The sequence below is a fragment of the Ornithorhynchus anatinus genome, chromosome 4 (assembly GCF_004115215.2).
Source record: "Ornithorhynchus anatinus isolate Pmale09 chromosome 4, mOrnAna1.pri.v4, whole genome shotgun sequence".
NCBI lineage: Eukaryota > Metazoa > Chordata > Mammalia > Monotremata > Ornithorhynchidae > Ornithorhynchus > Ornithorhynchus anatinus.
Genome location: NC_041731.1, coordinates 78,207,504 through 78,223,493, shown reverse-complemented (window position 1 = coordinate 78,223,493; position 15,990 = coordinate 78,207,504). Strand labels below are relative to the sequence as shown.

At 54.1% G+C, this 15,990-nt stretch overlaps 1 protein-coding gene across 2 annotated transcripts in view; it reads right to left on the bottom strand.

The window, feature by feature from the left end:
- DEPTOR (DEP domain containing MTOR interacting protein) overlaps positions 1-15,084 on the bottom strand; it is a 149,822-nt gene extending 134,738 nt beyond the window's left edge. For both annotated transcript variants that reach the window (XM_029063527.2, XM_039911842.1), the window contains exon 1: positions 14,964-15,084. In XM_029063527.2, coding sequence (XP_028919360.1) covers positions 14,964-15,064 — 101 coding nt within the window. In that variant the 5' untranslated portion in view covers positions 15,065-15,084. The remainder of the gene's footprint in view (positions 1-14,963) is intronic.
- Positions 15,085-15,990: the final 906 nt, after the last annotated feature.

Genomic DNA, 15,990 nt, shown 5'->3' with positions numbered 1-15,990 from the left:
GCCACTTGTCAGCTGGGTGACTTTGGGCAAGTCACTTAACTTCTCAGTGCCTCAGTTACCTCGTCTGTAAAATGGGGATTAAGACTGTGAGCCCCACATGGGACCACCTGATTCCCCTGTGTCTACCCCAGCGCTTAGAACAGTGCTCGGCACATAGTAAGCGCTTAAGAAACACCAACATTATTATTATTAACAAACACATAATGAAAACAAATAAACCAAAAAAAAAAACCTGGGGATAGTGGTTTGCAGAAATTAATCAAAGGGATGACGAGGAAAATTTCAAAGATTCCTAGATGTAAGAAAAGGGTTGAGGGAAGATGCATTTTATAGTCAAGCGAGGGAAGGGAACTTCACTTTTTTATTAAAAAAAAACAAACCGGCCCTGGAAAATGCTGGTTCAGAACTAAATTAATGGGTAAGAGTTCTGCATCTTACTGATTATAGGGTTGACCTTTATACAGAGGCCACTAACCTTCATCAGTGTTTCCAGGCTTCGAGCCTGATGGTTTCCAGAACGGTAATATAGGGCTTTTAGCCTTGAGGACCTGAATTTGTACATTAGTAGTTGCAATTATTTCAGAAAGAGCTCTATGGATAACTTGTTCCATCAACGTGGTACAGTCCTCGTTATTTCAGGACCCGTACTGGCTTATCTAACGCTAATCTCGCGACAGCTTTAAATATGTAACGATTACAAGCACGAAGAAAAAAGTCAAGGCTCACAGAGGCCAGCCGGCAAATTGGCGTTGGTTAAGTTCCCTAACTCGGAGGGAATTTTATGGAAAGACTGGTTGGTGTTTGTGATTAGTTGTGTGTGTGTGTGTATCTCTCGCACTATTAAATAAAGCAGCAGCAGCGTAGCCTAAGTGGATGCAGCGTGGACCTAGGAGTCCCAAGGACCTGGGTTCTAATCCCGGCTCCGCCACTTGTCTGCTGTGTGGCTTTGGGCAAGTCACTTCACTTCCCTGGGCCTCAGCTCCTACATCTGTAAAATGGGGATTGAAACCGTGAGCCCAGGTGGGACATGAACTACGTCCAACCTGATTAGTTTCTATCTACTCCAACCCTTAGTACAATGTCTGCCATAGAGTAAGCGCTTAACAAATTAAAAAATAATAATGATAGAGGAGCAAAATCCTCCTCATCACCTTTCTTTCTTCTTCTCCCACTCCCTTCTGCGTCGCCCTGACTTGCTCCCTTTATTCATCCCCTCCTTTCCAGCCCCACAGCCCCATATCTGTAATATATTCATGTCTGTCTCCCTCTCTAGACTGTAAGCTCATTGTGGGCAGGGAATGAGTCTGCTTATTGTTATAGTGTACTTTCCCTACAATATTGTACTCTCCCAAGCGTTCTGCACACAGTAAGTGCTCGATAAATACGATCGAATGAATGAATAAAACGGGCATTAAGACAGTGGGCCCCATGAGGACGTGGACTGTGTCCGAACTGAACAGCTTGTATCTACTCCAGCGCTCAGTACAGTACAGCACATAGTAATCGCTTAACAAACACCATTAATAAAAAAAAGGATGAGCTCTCAAGAGAATGAGTGGAGAGTGAGAAGACAATCTTGTGGGGTATTATCATTATTATGGTATTTGTAAAGCGCTTACTATGTGCAGAGCACTGTTCTAAGCGCTGGGGTAGACACAGGGAAGCGCGTGGCTCAGTGGAAAGAGCACGGGCTTTGGAGTCAGAGGTCATGGGTTCGAATCCCAGCTCCGCCGCTGGTCAGCTGTGTGACTGTGGGCAAGTCACTTAACTTCTCTGTGCCTCAGTTACCTCATCTGTAAAATGGGGATTAAGAGTATGAGCCCCCTGTGGGACAATTCCCTTGTGTCTACCCCAGCGCTTAGAACAGTGCTCTGCACATAGTAAGCGCTTAACAAATACCAACATTATTACAGGGGAATCAGATTGTCCCACATGGGGCTCACATTTTTTAATCCCCATTTTTCCAGACTTGCCCAAGGTCACACAGCAGACAAGTGGCGGAGCCGGGATTGATAATAATGTTGGTATTTGTTAAGCGCTTACTATGTGCAGAGCACTGTTCTAAGCGCTGGGATAGATACAGGGTAATCAGGTTGTCCCACATGAGACTCACAGTTAATCCCCATTTTCCAGATGAGGTAACTGAGGCACAGAGAAGTGAAGTGACTTGCCCAAGGTCACACAGCAGACAAGTGGCGGAGCCGGGATTAGAACCCATGACCTCTGACTCGCAAGCCCGGGCTCTTTCCTGGCTCTGCCACTTGTCAGCTGTGTGACTGTGGGCAAGTCAGTTCACTTCTCTGGGCCTCAGTTACCTCATCTGTAAAGTGGGGATTAACTGTGAGCCTCACGTGGGACGACCTGATTCCCCTGTATCTGCCCCAGCGCTTAGAACAGTGCTCGGCACACAGTAAGCGCTTACCAAATAACAACATTATTATTATTATTATTTCCACTAAGTCACGCTGCTTCTCTAACCTCAGGTAGAGGGGTAACCTCAGTTAGGCAACGAGAGGAGGAAAAGGAGCCAGCAGAATGAGATTAAAGAGGTCAGTCAGTCCATCGTCTTTATTGAACGCTTACTGCGTGCACGGCGCTGCGCTGAGACGCATTCCCCTGCCCACAACGAGCTTACAGTCTAGAGAGGGAGACAGATATGAATATAGTACAGATACGTGCAAAATTGCTGTGGGGCTGGGCGGGGGGTGATGAATAAAGGGACAAGTCAGGGCGACGCAGACGGGAGTGGGAGAAGAGGAGAGGAGGGCCAAGTCACAGAAGGCCTCAGGCAGATAGGAAGCAAAACAGGGAATACACCCAGACTTTTCATAGCGCCAGGAAGGTCCCGTTCTTGCAGAGTCTCACGTTAAGGAAATTTCACACTGTAGTTCTCACCTGTTCTAATACCATGCACGATTACCTTCCGAAAACCTGGCACGCCGAGGCCACGCCGGCCCGAATCCCTGGAAAACCCTTCCCTAGTTTCCTAAGAGCGTGCTAGCGACAACCACCCGATAGGGCAGAAGCGAGGGTACTCTGACGGCCGATCGAAGAGGAGGGAGCGATCAACAAGGTCAAAGGCCAAGAGGTTAAGGAGGATCAGAGAAGCAGCGTGGCTCGGTGGAAAGAGCACGGGCTTTGGAGTCAGAGGTCACGGGTTCGGATCCCCGCTCGGCCACTTGTCAGCTATGTGACTGTGAGCGAGTCACTTCACTTCTCTGTGCCTCACTGACCTCATCTGTCAAATGGGGATGAAGACTGTGAGCCCCACGTGGGACAACCTGATTCCCCTGTGTCTACCCCAGCGCTTAGAACAGTGCTCGGCACATAGTAAGCGCTTAACAAATACCAACGTTATTATCAGGGGAGAATTCAGATCACTGGACTCAGCCGTGAGGTCACTTTCAGGTCGAAAGGGAAAGGGTCACTCAAGTGACTCTGAAGAGAGTTGGTAAAATAATGATGGTATTTATTAAGCGCTTACTATGTGCCAAGCACTGTTCTCAGCCCGGGGGGAGACATAAGGTAATCAGGTTATCCCATGTGGAGCTCACAGTTTTAATCCCCATTTTACCGATGAGGTAACTGAGGCACAGAGAAGTGAAGTGATTTGCCCCAAGTCACACAGCTGACGAGTGGCAGAGCCGGGATTAGAACCCACGACCTCTGACTGGTAGGCGACCCTGCTGGTGCACTCATTTGAGGAGTCTGGATAGGAATGGGAGCAGGGAGATGTTGGGAGCAGGAGAGAGTTGGGAGAGCCAGAGAAGGCCTTTTTTTTTTCCAAAGCATAGGCGAGCCTGAAGATAGAAAGGAAGGAACCCTTAGGGGAAGGCAAGGAAGGAGAATGAGAGCAAATGTTTTTCGAGAAACAGGAAGGGGTCGATTTTGAGAGCAGGTGGAGGGGCCTCCTCTTGAGAGACGGCTCTGAAGGGGAAGGAAGCGTGAAAGGGAGGGGAGAGGAGCTGGAGTGTAGAATGGGTGAGAAGGCAGTGGAGGGATGTCGGTAAGTTCGTGTTGGATGACTTCTTTATGAAATATTTAAGAATACGCACGTTTCAAGCAAGGCCCCAGGGGATAATTTTTTTTCCCCAGTGATGTTGCGGAAGCAACTCAGATATACCTCCCTGCCTCCCGGCTCTCGCCACTCCAGTTCACACTTCGCTCTGCTGCCCGGATCGTTTCTCTACAGGTGTCGAAAACGTACAGATCACGCGTTCATTCTACCCATGTACAAATGCACGAATGTAGTCCAGGTTTCCCCAGTGGGCTAGTGGTTGCCCATCCACCTCCGCATCAAACAGAAACTCCTCGCCTTTGGCTTCAAAGCACTCGGTCCGCCTCCCACCTCACCTCACTGATCTCCTACTACAACCCAGCCCGCACACTTCGCTCCTCTAATGCCGACCACCTCCCCGTACCTCGATCCCGTTTATCCCGCCACCGACCTCTTGCCCACGTCCTGCCTCTTGCCCGGAAAGCCCGGTGATCCCTCTCTCCGTCCTCAAAGCCTTACTGAAGGCCCATCTCCTCCAAGAGGCCTTCCCTGACTAAGCCCTCATTTCGACTTCTCCCACTGCCTTCTGTGGATTTGCTCCCTTTATTCACTTCTCCCTCAGCCCCACAGAATTTATGTACGTATCTGTAGTTTATTCATTTGATAATAATAATGATGGTATTTGTTAAGCGCTTACTATGCGCCAAGGACTGTTCTAACCGCTGGGGGAGACCCAAGGTGATCAGGTGGCCCCAGGACGGGCTCACCGTCTTCATCCCCATTTTCCAGGTGAAGGAACTGAGGCACAGAGAAGTTAAGTGACTTGCCCAAAGTCATACAGCTGACTAGTGGCGGAGGTGGGATTAGAACCCACAACCTCTGCCTCCCTAGCCCGTGTTCTTCTCTTAGAGAAGCAGCGTGGCTCAGTGGAAAGAGCACAGGCTTTGGAGTTGTGTGACTGTGAGCAAGTCACTTAACTTCTCTGTGCCTCATTGACCTCATCTGTAAAATGGGGTTGAAGACTGTGAGCCCCACGTGGGACAACCTGATTCCCCTGGGTCTACCCCAGCGCTTAGAACAGTGCTCGGCACATAGTAAGCGCTTAACAAATACCAACATTATTATTTCCACTAAGCCGCGCCGCTTCTTCAAAGTCTGTCTCCCCTTCTAGACTCTAAGCTCTATGGGGGCAGGGAACTGTGTCTATCAACTCTGCTTTATCGTACTCTTTTGAGTACAGTTCTCTGCACACAGTTAAGCGCTCAATAAATACAACTGATTGATTGACTGATTGATAAACTTTGAAAACCACTTAAGTCTATTGGAGTACCGATGATGTGCTAGGGTGACAAACGGCTGGTTAAACTCCATCATTTATGTTCCTTTTGCGTAACTTTCCCTCCCAGAAGATTTAGAATTGATGCCTCTGTTATCTTAATGTCTGTTTGAATGGAATCAAGAGATAGACACACGTTCCTCAGCCATTAGTTTGGCATAGACTTCATAAACCACAACTTTCCTGCAGCCCAAATTTAAAATGAAAAAAACCATAAACATGTCTCCAAGTTATTTTCCATATGGTAATCTTGGACGGGAACGTGGGATGAAACGTGTAGACTCTCAGGCTTAGAAATGTACAGGCCCATAAATGTACAAAACACATAGGTGAACGACTGACTTTTTACATTTTTTTGGCACGGATTTAAGTACTTAGTACGTGCCAGGCATTCTACTAAGTGCGGGGGTAGATGGAAGCTAATCAGGGTGGACAGAGTCCATGTCCCACAAGGGGCTCACCGAGAAGCTAAGTGACTTGCGGAAAGTCACACAGCAGACGAGTGGCAGAGCTGGGATTAGAATCTGCCGCCCACCTCCTCACCGTCCCCCGTTCTCGCCTATCCCACCGTCGACCCCTGGCCCACGTCCTCCCTCTGTCCCGGAACGCCCTCCCTCCTCACCTCCGCCAAACTAACTCTCTTCCCCTCTTCAAGCCCTACTGAAAGCTCACCTCCTCCAGGAGGACTTCCCACACTGAGCTTCCCCTTTTCCCTCCGCTCCCTCTCTGTCCCCCCTTCACCTCCCCTCAGCTAAGCCCCCTTCTCCCCCCATTTCCCTCTGCTCTTCCCCCTCTCCCTTCCCCTCCCCTCAGCACTGTGCTCGTCTGCTCATTTGTATATATCTTTATTACCCTATTTATTTTGTTAATGAGATGTACATCCCCCGATTCTATTTATTGCTATTGTTTTGGTCTGTCACCCCCGATTAGACCGTAAGCCCGTCAATGGGCAGGGATTGTCTCTATCTGTTGCCAAATTGCACATTCCAAGCGCTTAGTACAGTGCTCTGCACATAGTAAGCGCTCAATAAATACTATTGAATAAATCAAATTAGAACCGAGGTCCTACTGATTCCCAGGCTCGTGCTCTTTCCATTAGGCCACACTGCTTCTCTTGAGTGACCGGCTCCTTGCGAAGAGGAAAATATTTAAGTTCAGAGAATCTGCGACGGGAGAAAAGAGTTTAAGAGGAAACAAATTATAGGTACTATCTGGTACCATTACAGTGTCGTAGGTAGGAGCGGACCACTGCTCTCCCCATCCTCAAAGCCCTTCCCAAAATCCCGCCTCCTCCAGGAGGCCCGCCCGACTAATCTCTCTCCTCCCCACCGGTTGCCCCTCCATCGCAGCATTTCCACATCATCGATGTACTCGGGGTGCCCGCGTCTTCCCTTGCCCCCGAGCAATTACCTGATCGTAATAATAAGAAGAAGAATAAAAATGATATTCTTTAAGCGCTTATTATGCGCCAAGCACTAAGTACAAGGTAATCAGGTTGGACACTTTCCCTGTCCCACCTGGAGCTCACAGTCTTAATCCCCATTTTGCTGATGAGATAACTGAGGCACAGAGAAACGAAGTGACTTTCATTCAATGGTATTTATTGAGCGCTTACTATGTGCAGAGCACTGTACTAAGCGCTTGGAATGGACAATTCGGCAACAGAGACGATTCCTGCCCACTGACGGGCTTACAGTCTAACCGGGGGAGACAGATGGACAAAAACAAGACAACTTAGTCGCAATAAATAGAATCAAGGGGATGGACACCTCATTAACAAATAAATAGGGTAATAAAAATATATCCAAATGAGCAGAGTGTTGAGGGGAGGGGAAGGGAGAGGGGGAGGAGCAGAGGGAAAGGGGGGAAAGGGGGCTTAGCTGAGGGGAGGTGAAGGCGGGGGTAGAGGGAGAGCAGAGGGAACCGAGGGAAAAGGGGAAGCTCAATCTGGGAAGGCCTCTTGGAGGAGGTGGGTTTACAGGAGGAGGTTTACAGTCCCTACATCTTAAATAAGACGTAGAGGAAGTGGAAAGATTCAAAGGGCAACCAAAATGATGAGGTGGTGGGGTAGCTTCCCTCTAAGGACAAGAGGGAGTAAGGTTAGGGTACGAGCAGGAGAAGGATAGCATCGCTCATCAGTCCTAAAACACCATCACCAGAGGACACCCATTAAAGCTACCCAAAATTTATTTTCCCTCTCGTCTCACCCACTGGACCGGAGGCTCCTCGAGGGTGGGAATCGTGTCTACCAACTTAACCTGCATTCTCCCAGAGACTTGGCCCAGTGCTCTGCACATGGTACGCACTCGGTAATTGCCCCGATGGACTGATTTAAAGATCAACGAAAGGAAACACACCTCGAGTGGTGAGCACGTGGAATTTGTTACCCCGGGAAAGCCGGGGTGGCAGAAGAATTGCAAAATATTCAAGAAGGGTCTATATACTCCCTCGAGACTCTAAGCTCATTGCGGGCAGGGAACGTGTCTTCCAACTCTCTCGTGCTACTCTCCCAAACGTTCTGCATTCATTCATTCATTCGATAGTATTTATTGAGCGCTTACTATGTGCAGAGCACTGGACTAAGCGCTTGGAATGGACAATTAGGCAACAGATAGAGACAGTCCTTGCCCTTTGACGGGCTTACGGTCTAATCGGCGGGAGACGGGCAGACGAGAACGATGGCGATAGAGTCGAGGGGAGAACATCTCATAAAAACAACGGCAAATAAATACAATCAGGATGATGTACATCTCATTAAACAAAATAAATAGGGTGATGAAGATATATACGGTTGAGCGGACGAGGACAGTGCTGAGGGGAGGGGACGGGAGAGGGGGAGGAGCAGAGGGAAAGGGGGGAGAAGAGGGTTTAGCTGTGGAGAGGTGAAGGGGGGGTAGAGGGAGCAGAGGGACAAAGGGGGGAAGCTCAATGTGGGAAGGCCTCTTGGAAGAGGTGAGCTTTAAGTAGGGATTTGAAGAGGGGAAGAGAATTAGATTGACGGAGGTGAGGAGGGAGGGCGTTCCGGGACCGCGGGAGGACGTGGCCCGGGGGTCGACGGCGGGATAGACGAGACCGGGGGACGGTGAGGAGGTGGGCGGCGGAGGCGCGGAGCGTGCGGGGTGGGCGGTGGAAAGAGAGAAGGGAGGAGAGGGAGGAGGGGGCAAAGTGATGGACAGCCTCGAAGCCTAGAGTGAGGAGTTTTTGTTTTGAGCAGAGGTCGATAGGCAACCACTGGAGGTGTTTAAGAAGGGGAGTGACAGGCCCGGATCGTGTCTGCAGGAAGATGAGCCGGGCAGCGGACTGAAGAATAGACCGGAGCGGGGCGAGAGAGGAGGAAGGGAGATGAGAGAGAAGGCCGACACGGTAGTCTAGCCGGGATATAACGAGAGCCCGTAGCAATAAGGTAGCCGTTTGGGTGGAGCGGAAAGGGCGGATCTCGGCGATATCGTAAAGGTGAGACCGGCAGGTCTCGGTGACGGATCGGATGCGTGGGGTGAACGAGAGAGACGAGTCAAAGATGACACCGAGGTTCTGCACACAGGGAGCATTCCATAAATGCCACGGATCACTTCCTGAACGAACATCGTTAGAGGGAAACCTAGCAATACACAAGAAGAACCAGGGATTGAAGATGGCACGCAGTTGGATACCAAAGACAGGGATCATTACACTGCTCCTCCGGGCAGCCTCCGGTCTGGCATTTAATACAGTGCCTGGCACACAGTAAGCGCTTAACAAATACCACAATTATTATTATTATTACCATAGGAAGGGAAAGAATCAGATTGGTCTGATGCAAGGGAGAAGCAGCGTGGCTCAGTGGAAAGAGCATGGGCTTTGGAGTCAGGGCTCATGAGTTCAAATCCCAGCTCTGCCACTTGTCGGCTGGGTGACTTGGGGCGAGTCACTTAACTTCTCTGTGCCTCAGTTCCCTCATCTGTAAAATGGGGATTAAGACTGTGAGCCCCACGTGGGACAACCTGATTCCCCTATGTCTACCCCAGCGCTTAGAACAGTGCTTGGCACATAGTAAGCGCTTAACAAATACCAACATCATCATCATCATCATCATCACTTCACTTCTCTGTGCCTCGGTTCCCTCATCTGCATCTTAACAAATGCCATCATTATTACGATTATTCCCTCCTTCTAGACTGTGAGCCCGTCGTTGGGCAGGGATTGTCTCTATCTGTTGCCGAACTGTACTCTCCAAGCGCTTAGGACAGTGCTCTGCACAGAGTAAGCGCTCGGTAGACACGATTGAATGAGTGAATTGAATGAATTGAGTTTTCTGTGAACTTTCGTAACCTTCTCAGGGGGTGAGGGAGGGGAGGAGGGGACCTCTAGTATGTCTGCTGCCTGTCAAGTGGACGACCAGTTGTTCTCAAAAACGACAGGCATTCTGCAGCCCTGGCAGGGGTAAGTGCGAAGGCAGAGGAAGGAGAATGAGTCAGTGGAAAAGGGTGCAGGGCAAGGCCCAGGGAGGAAACACAAAGCCGTCTCCTTGTTTCTCATCCTAATGACCGGTGAGAACGTTCAAGATGTTGCAGAAAACTCAGGGCTTTAGATTAGAACATAGTAAGTGCTTAACAAACGCCATTATTAATTAATTAATCAAAAAATACCCAAAGAAAACCCCTTTTACAATAATAATAATGTTGGTATTTGTTAAGCGCTTATTATGTGCAGAGCACTGTTCTAAGCGCTGGGGTAGATTCAGGGTAATCAGGTTGTCCCTCGTGAGGCTCACGGTTAATCCCCATTTTCCAGATAAGGTAAGTGAGGTCCAGAGAAGTGACTTGCCCACAGTCACCCAGCTGACAAGTGGCGGAGCCGGGATTCGAACCCATGACCTCTGACTCCCAAGCCCGTCTCTTTCCACTGAGCCACGCTGCTTCTCTAAATCCTGAAGTCAGAGCACAAATCGTACTTTTAAGAGAAAGAGCTGATTGGTATTTTGGCGGCAATCATTCACAGTGAGAGAGGCAGTTAGTGATTGTCGTTCCGGAGACAAGTGCTCCGTCACTTGGCAGTGTGACCTTGGGCAAGTCACTTCTCTTCTCTGGGCCTCAGTTCCCTCATCTGTAAAAGGGGGATTAATAATAATAATAATAATGATAATGTTGGTATTTGTTAAGCGCTTACTATGTGCAGAGCACCGTTCTAAGCGCTAGGGTAGATACAGGGTCATCAGGTTGTCCCACGTGAGGCTCACAGTCTTCGTCCCCATTTGACAGATGAGGGAACTGAGGCCCAGAGGAGTGAAGTGACTCGCCCAGAGTCACACAGCTGACAAGTGGCAGAGCCGGGATTCAAACCCATGATCTCTGACTTCCAAGCCCGGGCTCTTTCCACCGAGTCACGCTGCTTCTCGAAGACTGTGAGCCCCACGTGGGGCAACCTGATCACCTGGTATCTACCCCAGCGCTTAGGACAGTGCTTGGCACATAGTAAGCGCTTAACAAATACCACCAATATTATTATTATTGCCGTTAACCCACGAGTCACTAAAAGTGAGTCAGTAGGACTGCTCTGAAAGCGTAATGTTTATCCCAAGCAGGCTCCTACATAGCCGAAACACACCCGGGGAAATACCGCGTCGCATTGCACTACACTTCCATGCTCCCTGACACCTCGTTACTCAAACCTCGACTACACGTATGGGAAAACCGGGGGATTTTTTTCTTTTTAAGGCTAACCGTGTAAGCACAGTAACTGCTCGACTCAGGGAAAAAAAAACAAACCGCACGTTTCCTTCCCTCTTGAAAAAAAAATGCCTTGCAACCAAACCTCTACCCCCTTAGGCTGCAACGAGAATCGATCTAAAAGTCGACAAAGCTACAATTCCTTAGAATATAGGGGAGAAAAAAAAACAATCCCAGGAGAGCTGAGAAATGAATCCACTGCCACCTAACATCTTAGAGCACGGGCCTGGGAGTCAGTAGGTCCTGGGTTCTAATTCTGGCTCTGCCACTTGTCTGCTGTGACCTTGGGCAAGTCACTTCACTTCTCTGAGCCTCAGTTCCCTCATCTATAAAATGGGGATTGAGACTGCGCACCCCACATGGGACAGGGACTGTGTCCGACCCGATTTACCTGTGTCCACCCCAGCGCTTAGTACAGTGCCTGGCACACAGTAAGCGCTTAACTAGCACAACGTTTATTCTTCTCATCTTATCTACTGATTAGGAAAATATTTTCTGAGATGGGATGTTACAGCGATTCAGAGAGTTCCCACCCTGAGGGGAATTACTAAATATTCCAGCGTAAAATTGGAGGAAGGGCAGTTGAGAGGGAGAGGCAGATGGGGAAAATTAGACACTAGCACTACCGAGATTGAGTGGGGCAGCTTTTTATTGTAACAAGACACAGGCGGGAGGTTTAAAATTCTGGAACAACAAAAAAAAGGCATCGGCTTTGAAGTGTCAAAAATATGCCACCATACCAATAATCGCAATGTTGGTATCGGTCGAGCGCTATGTGCCGAGCACCGTTCTAAGCGCTGGCGGGGGGCGGATACAGGAATAATCTGATTGTCCCACGTGGGGCTCACAGTCTTCACCCCCATTTTACAGATGAGGCAACTGAGGCACCGAGAAGGGAAGTGACTGGCCCAAAGTCACAGAGCTGACGGGTGGCGGAGGCGGGATTAGAAGCCACGACCTCCGACTCCTAAGCCCCGAGCTCTTTCGATAGTATTTATTGAGCGCTTACTAGGTGCAGAGCGCTGTCCTAAGCGCTCGGAAGGGACAGTTGGGCAACAGATGGAGACCACCCCCGCCCAGTGAGACGGGCTCGCGGTCAAAACGGCCCTTCCCGCCCGGGAGCCGGGAGCCGCTGGGGAAGTGGGTCTTCCAGTGGGGGTTTTCCTTGCTTCGCCTTGGATTTCATTCCATCGTATTTACTGAGCGCTCGCTATGTGCAGAGCACTGGACTAAGCGCTTCGGACCAACCTCCGCCCGCCGAGAGCCCCGCAAAAAGGCTCCGTCCTTTGGGGTGGAAGCCCTTGGCGTCAGGGGCCGCTGGGAGGGCCTCCCTAGGCGGCAATGAGCGGGATCCGTCGGCCCCCCTCAGCCCCCCCATAGCCCTCCATTTCCCTTCAGCCCCCCATTCCCCCATAGCTCCCCATTTCTCCCTTCAGCCCCCCTTTCCCCCTCAGCCCCCAATCCCCCCTCAGCCCCCCCATCCCCCCTCAGCCCCCCAATCCCCTTCAGCCCCCCAATCCCCCCTCAGCCCCCCATTCCTCTCAGCCCCCCAATCCCCCCTCAGCCCCCCTCAGCCCCCCCCATTCCCCCTCTGTCCTGCCTCAGCCCCCCATTCCCCTCAGCTTCCCATTTTCCCTCAGCCCCCTATTCCTCTCAGCCCCCCAGTCCCCGTCAGCTCTCCATTCCCTCTCAACCCCCTATTCCCCTCAGCCCTCCGATTCCCCCTCAAGCCTCTATTCCTCTCAGCCCCCCTCAGCCCCCCAAGCCCCCTCAGCCCTCGCCAACCCCCACTTCCCTTCGAGCCCCCTTCCCCTCAGCCCTCCATTCCCCCTCAGTCTGCCATTCCTCTCAGCCCTCCATCCCCCTCGGCCCCCCATTCCCCCTCAGCCTCCCATTCCCCTCAGCCCCCATCCCTTCTCAGGGTCCCATTTTCCCTCAGCCCCCTATTCCTCTCAGCCCCCCCATCCCCCTCAGCCCTCCATTCCCCTCAGCCCTCCATTCCCCTCAGCCCCCCAACCCCTCTCAGCCCCCCATCCCCCCTCAGCCCTCGTCAGCCCCCACTTCCCTTCGACCCCCGCTTTCCCCTCAGCCGTCAACAGCCCGGACTCATTCCCCTCGGCCCCCGTCGGCGCGCCTTTGGCCGTCAGCCTCCCCCCTTCCCTTCCCTTCCCTTCTTCCCTTCCCTTGCCCTTGCCCTTGCCCTTTCCCGGCCGGCGCCCGGGACATTTCCCCTCGGCGCCCGGGACATTTCCCCTCAGCGCCCGGTGGCCCCCGTCCGTCCCTCCCTCCCTCCCTCCCTCCTTCATCCCCTGGGGCCGCCCTTAGGCCGCCCTTAGGCCTCCCGGGGGTTGGCCCTGCCCGCACGGCGGGGTGGGGGTCGGGCCGGGGGTGGGGGCAGGAGCCCTAGGGCCGGGGCACAAGCGGGCAGGGGGCGGGTTGTCAGGAGCCCCAGGGCCGGGGCCGAAGGGGGCAGAGGACCGGCCGGCAGGACTGAGGGAGCTGTCACGGGCAGCCGAGCTGGGGCCGGAGCGGGCGGGGGGCACATTGGGCAAGAGCCGTGGAGCTGGAGCAGAAGCGGGCAGGGGGCACATTGGCAAGAGCCGTGGAGCTGGAGCAGAAGCGGGCAGGGGGCAGGTTGTCAGGAACCCTAGGGTTGGGGGGGAAGGAGGCAAAGGACAGGCCGTCAGGACGGACGGGGCCGGGGCAGAAGGCAGCAGGGGGGCACACTGGCGGGGGCCGCAGGAGCGGGGCAGGAGCGGGGCAGGAGCGGGGCAGGAGCGGGGCAGGAGCGGGGCAGGAGCGGGGCAGGGGGCACATTGGCAGGGGCCGTGGAGCTGGAGCAGAAGAGGGCAGGGGGCAGGTTGTCAGGAGCCATAGGGCTGGGGCAGAAGGGGGCAGGTTGTGAAGAGCAATAGGGCTGGGGCAGAAGGGGGCAAAGGACCGGCTGTCAGGAGCCGCGGGGCTGGGGCAGAAGGGGGCAGAAGGAGGCAGAAGGGGGCAGGTTGTGAAGAGCAATAGGGCTGGGGCAGAAGGAGGCAGAAGGGGGCAGGTTGTGAAGAGCCATAAGGGCTGGGGCAGAAGGGGGCAGAAGGGGGCAGGTTGTGAAGAGCAATAGGGCTGGGGCAGAAGGAGGCAGGTTGTCAGGAACCATAGGGCTGGGGCAGAAGGGGGCAGAAGGAGGCAGGTTGTGAAGAGCCATAAGGGCTGGGGCAGAAGGAGGCAGAAGGGGGCAGGTTGTGAAGAGCAATAGGGCCGGGGCAGAAGGGGGCAGAAGGGGGCAGGTTGTCAGGAACCATAGGGCTGGGGCAGAAAGGGGCAGAAGGGGGCAGGTTGTCAGGAGCCATAGGGCTGGGGCAGAAGGGGGCAGGTTGTGAAGAGCAATAGGGCTGGGGCAGAAGGGGGCAAAGGACCGGCCGACAGGAGCCGCGGGGCTGGGGCAGAAGGGGGCAAAGGACCGGCTGTCAGGAGCCGCGGGGCTGGGGCAGAAGGGGGCAGAAGGAGGCAGAAGGGGGCAGGTTGTGAAGAGCAATAGGGCTGGGGCAGAAAGGGGCAAAGGACCGGCCGACAGGAGCCGCGGGGCTGGGGCAGAAGGGGGCAGGTTGTCAGGAACCCTAGGACTGGGGGGCCGAAGCGGGCAGAGGACCGGCCGGCGGGAGTCAGGGAGCCGTCACGGGCAGCCGAGCGGGGGCCGGAGCGGGCAGGGGGCACATTGGCAGGGGGCGCAGGACTGGGGCAGAAGAGGGCGGGGGGCACATTGGCGGGGGGCAGATCGGCAGGAGCGGGCGGGGAGCCGGGGGCACATTGGCAGGGGGCTTAGGGCTGGGGCAGGAGCGGGCAGGACGCCCGGACGCGCGCAGGGGAGGGCAGGGGAGGGCAGGGGAGGGGAGGGGACGGCCCGGCCCGGCCCGGCCCGGCCCGGCCCTACCGTAGCTGCTCCCCGGTGACGAGGATCTCGGCCATGTGCTCCAGCTCCCGGGGCCGCACGCCGCCGCCCTCCTGCTCCTCCTCCTCCTCCTCCCGCTCCATGCTCGCCTCTGGCCGCCGCCGCCGCCGCCGCCACCCTGCCGGCCGCCGGGCGGGCTGGGGAGGAGCGGCCGGGGCCGAGGGCGGAGCCGTCCCCGCCCACGTGCCTCCACGCCCGCCATCTTTCTTCCTGGCGGGCCGCCCGGCCGGCCCGCCCCCTCGCCCGCGATTGGCGGAAGGGCCGGCGCCTCCCCCGGCCTCGGAGGCGGTGATTGGACGCGCCCGCGCGGAGGGCGGCGGGGATTGGACGCGCCGCGGGGGGCGGGGATTGGGCGTTCCCGGGCGCGGGGGGGGGCGGGGATTGGGCGCGCTCCGGGGACGGTGATTGGGCGATCCCGCGCGCGGGGCGGCGCGGATTGGACGAGCCCGCGCTCAGCTGGGCGGTGATTGGGCGCTCCCGCTCGCAGGGGGCGGAGCCTCGGAGGTGTGAAGGGGTGCACGGTAGAGCCCCAGTCTGGGACTCACGGGGTCCTGGCTTCTAATAATAATAATAATGTTGGTATTTGTTAAGCGCTTACTACGTGCAGAGCACTGTTCTAAGCGCTGGGGGAGATACAGGGTCATCGGGTCGTCCCTCGTGAGGCTCACAGTAATAATAATAATGTTGGTATTTGTTAAGCGCTTACTATGTGCCGAGCACCGTTCTAAGCGCTGGGGTAGACACAGGGGAATCAGGTTGTCCCACGTGGGGCTCACGGTCTTCATCCCCATTTTACAGAGGAGGTCACTGAGGCCCAGAGAAGTGAAGTGACTTGCCCAAGGTCACACAGCAGACAAGTGGCGGAGCTGGGATTCGAACTCATGACCTCTGACTCCACAGTCTTCATCCCCATTTTACAGAGGAGGGAACTGAGGCCCAGAGAAGTGAAGTGACTTGGCCACGGTCACACAGCTGACAAGTGGCGGAGCCGGGATTCGAACCCACGACC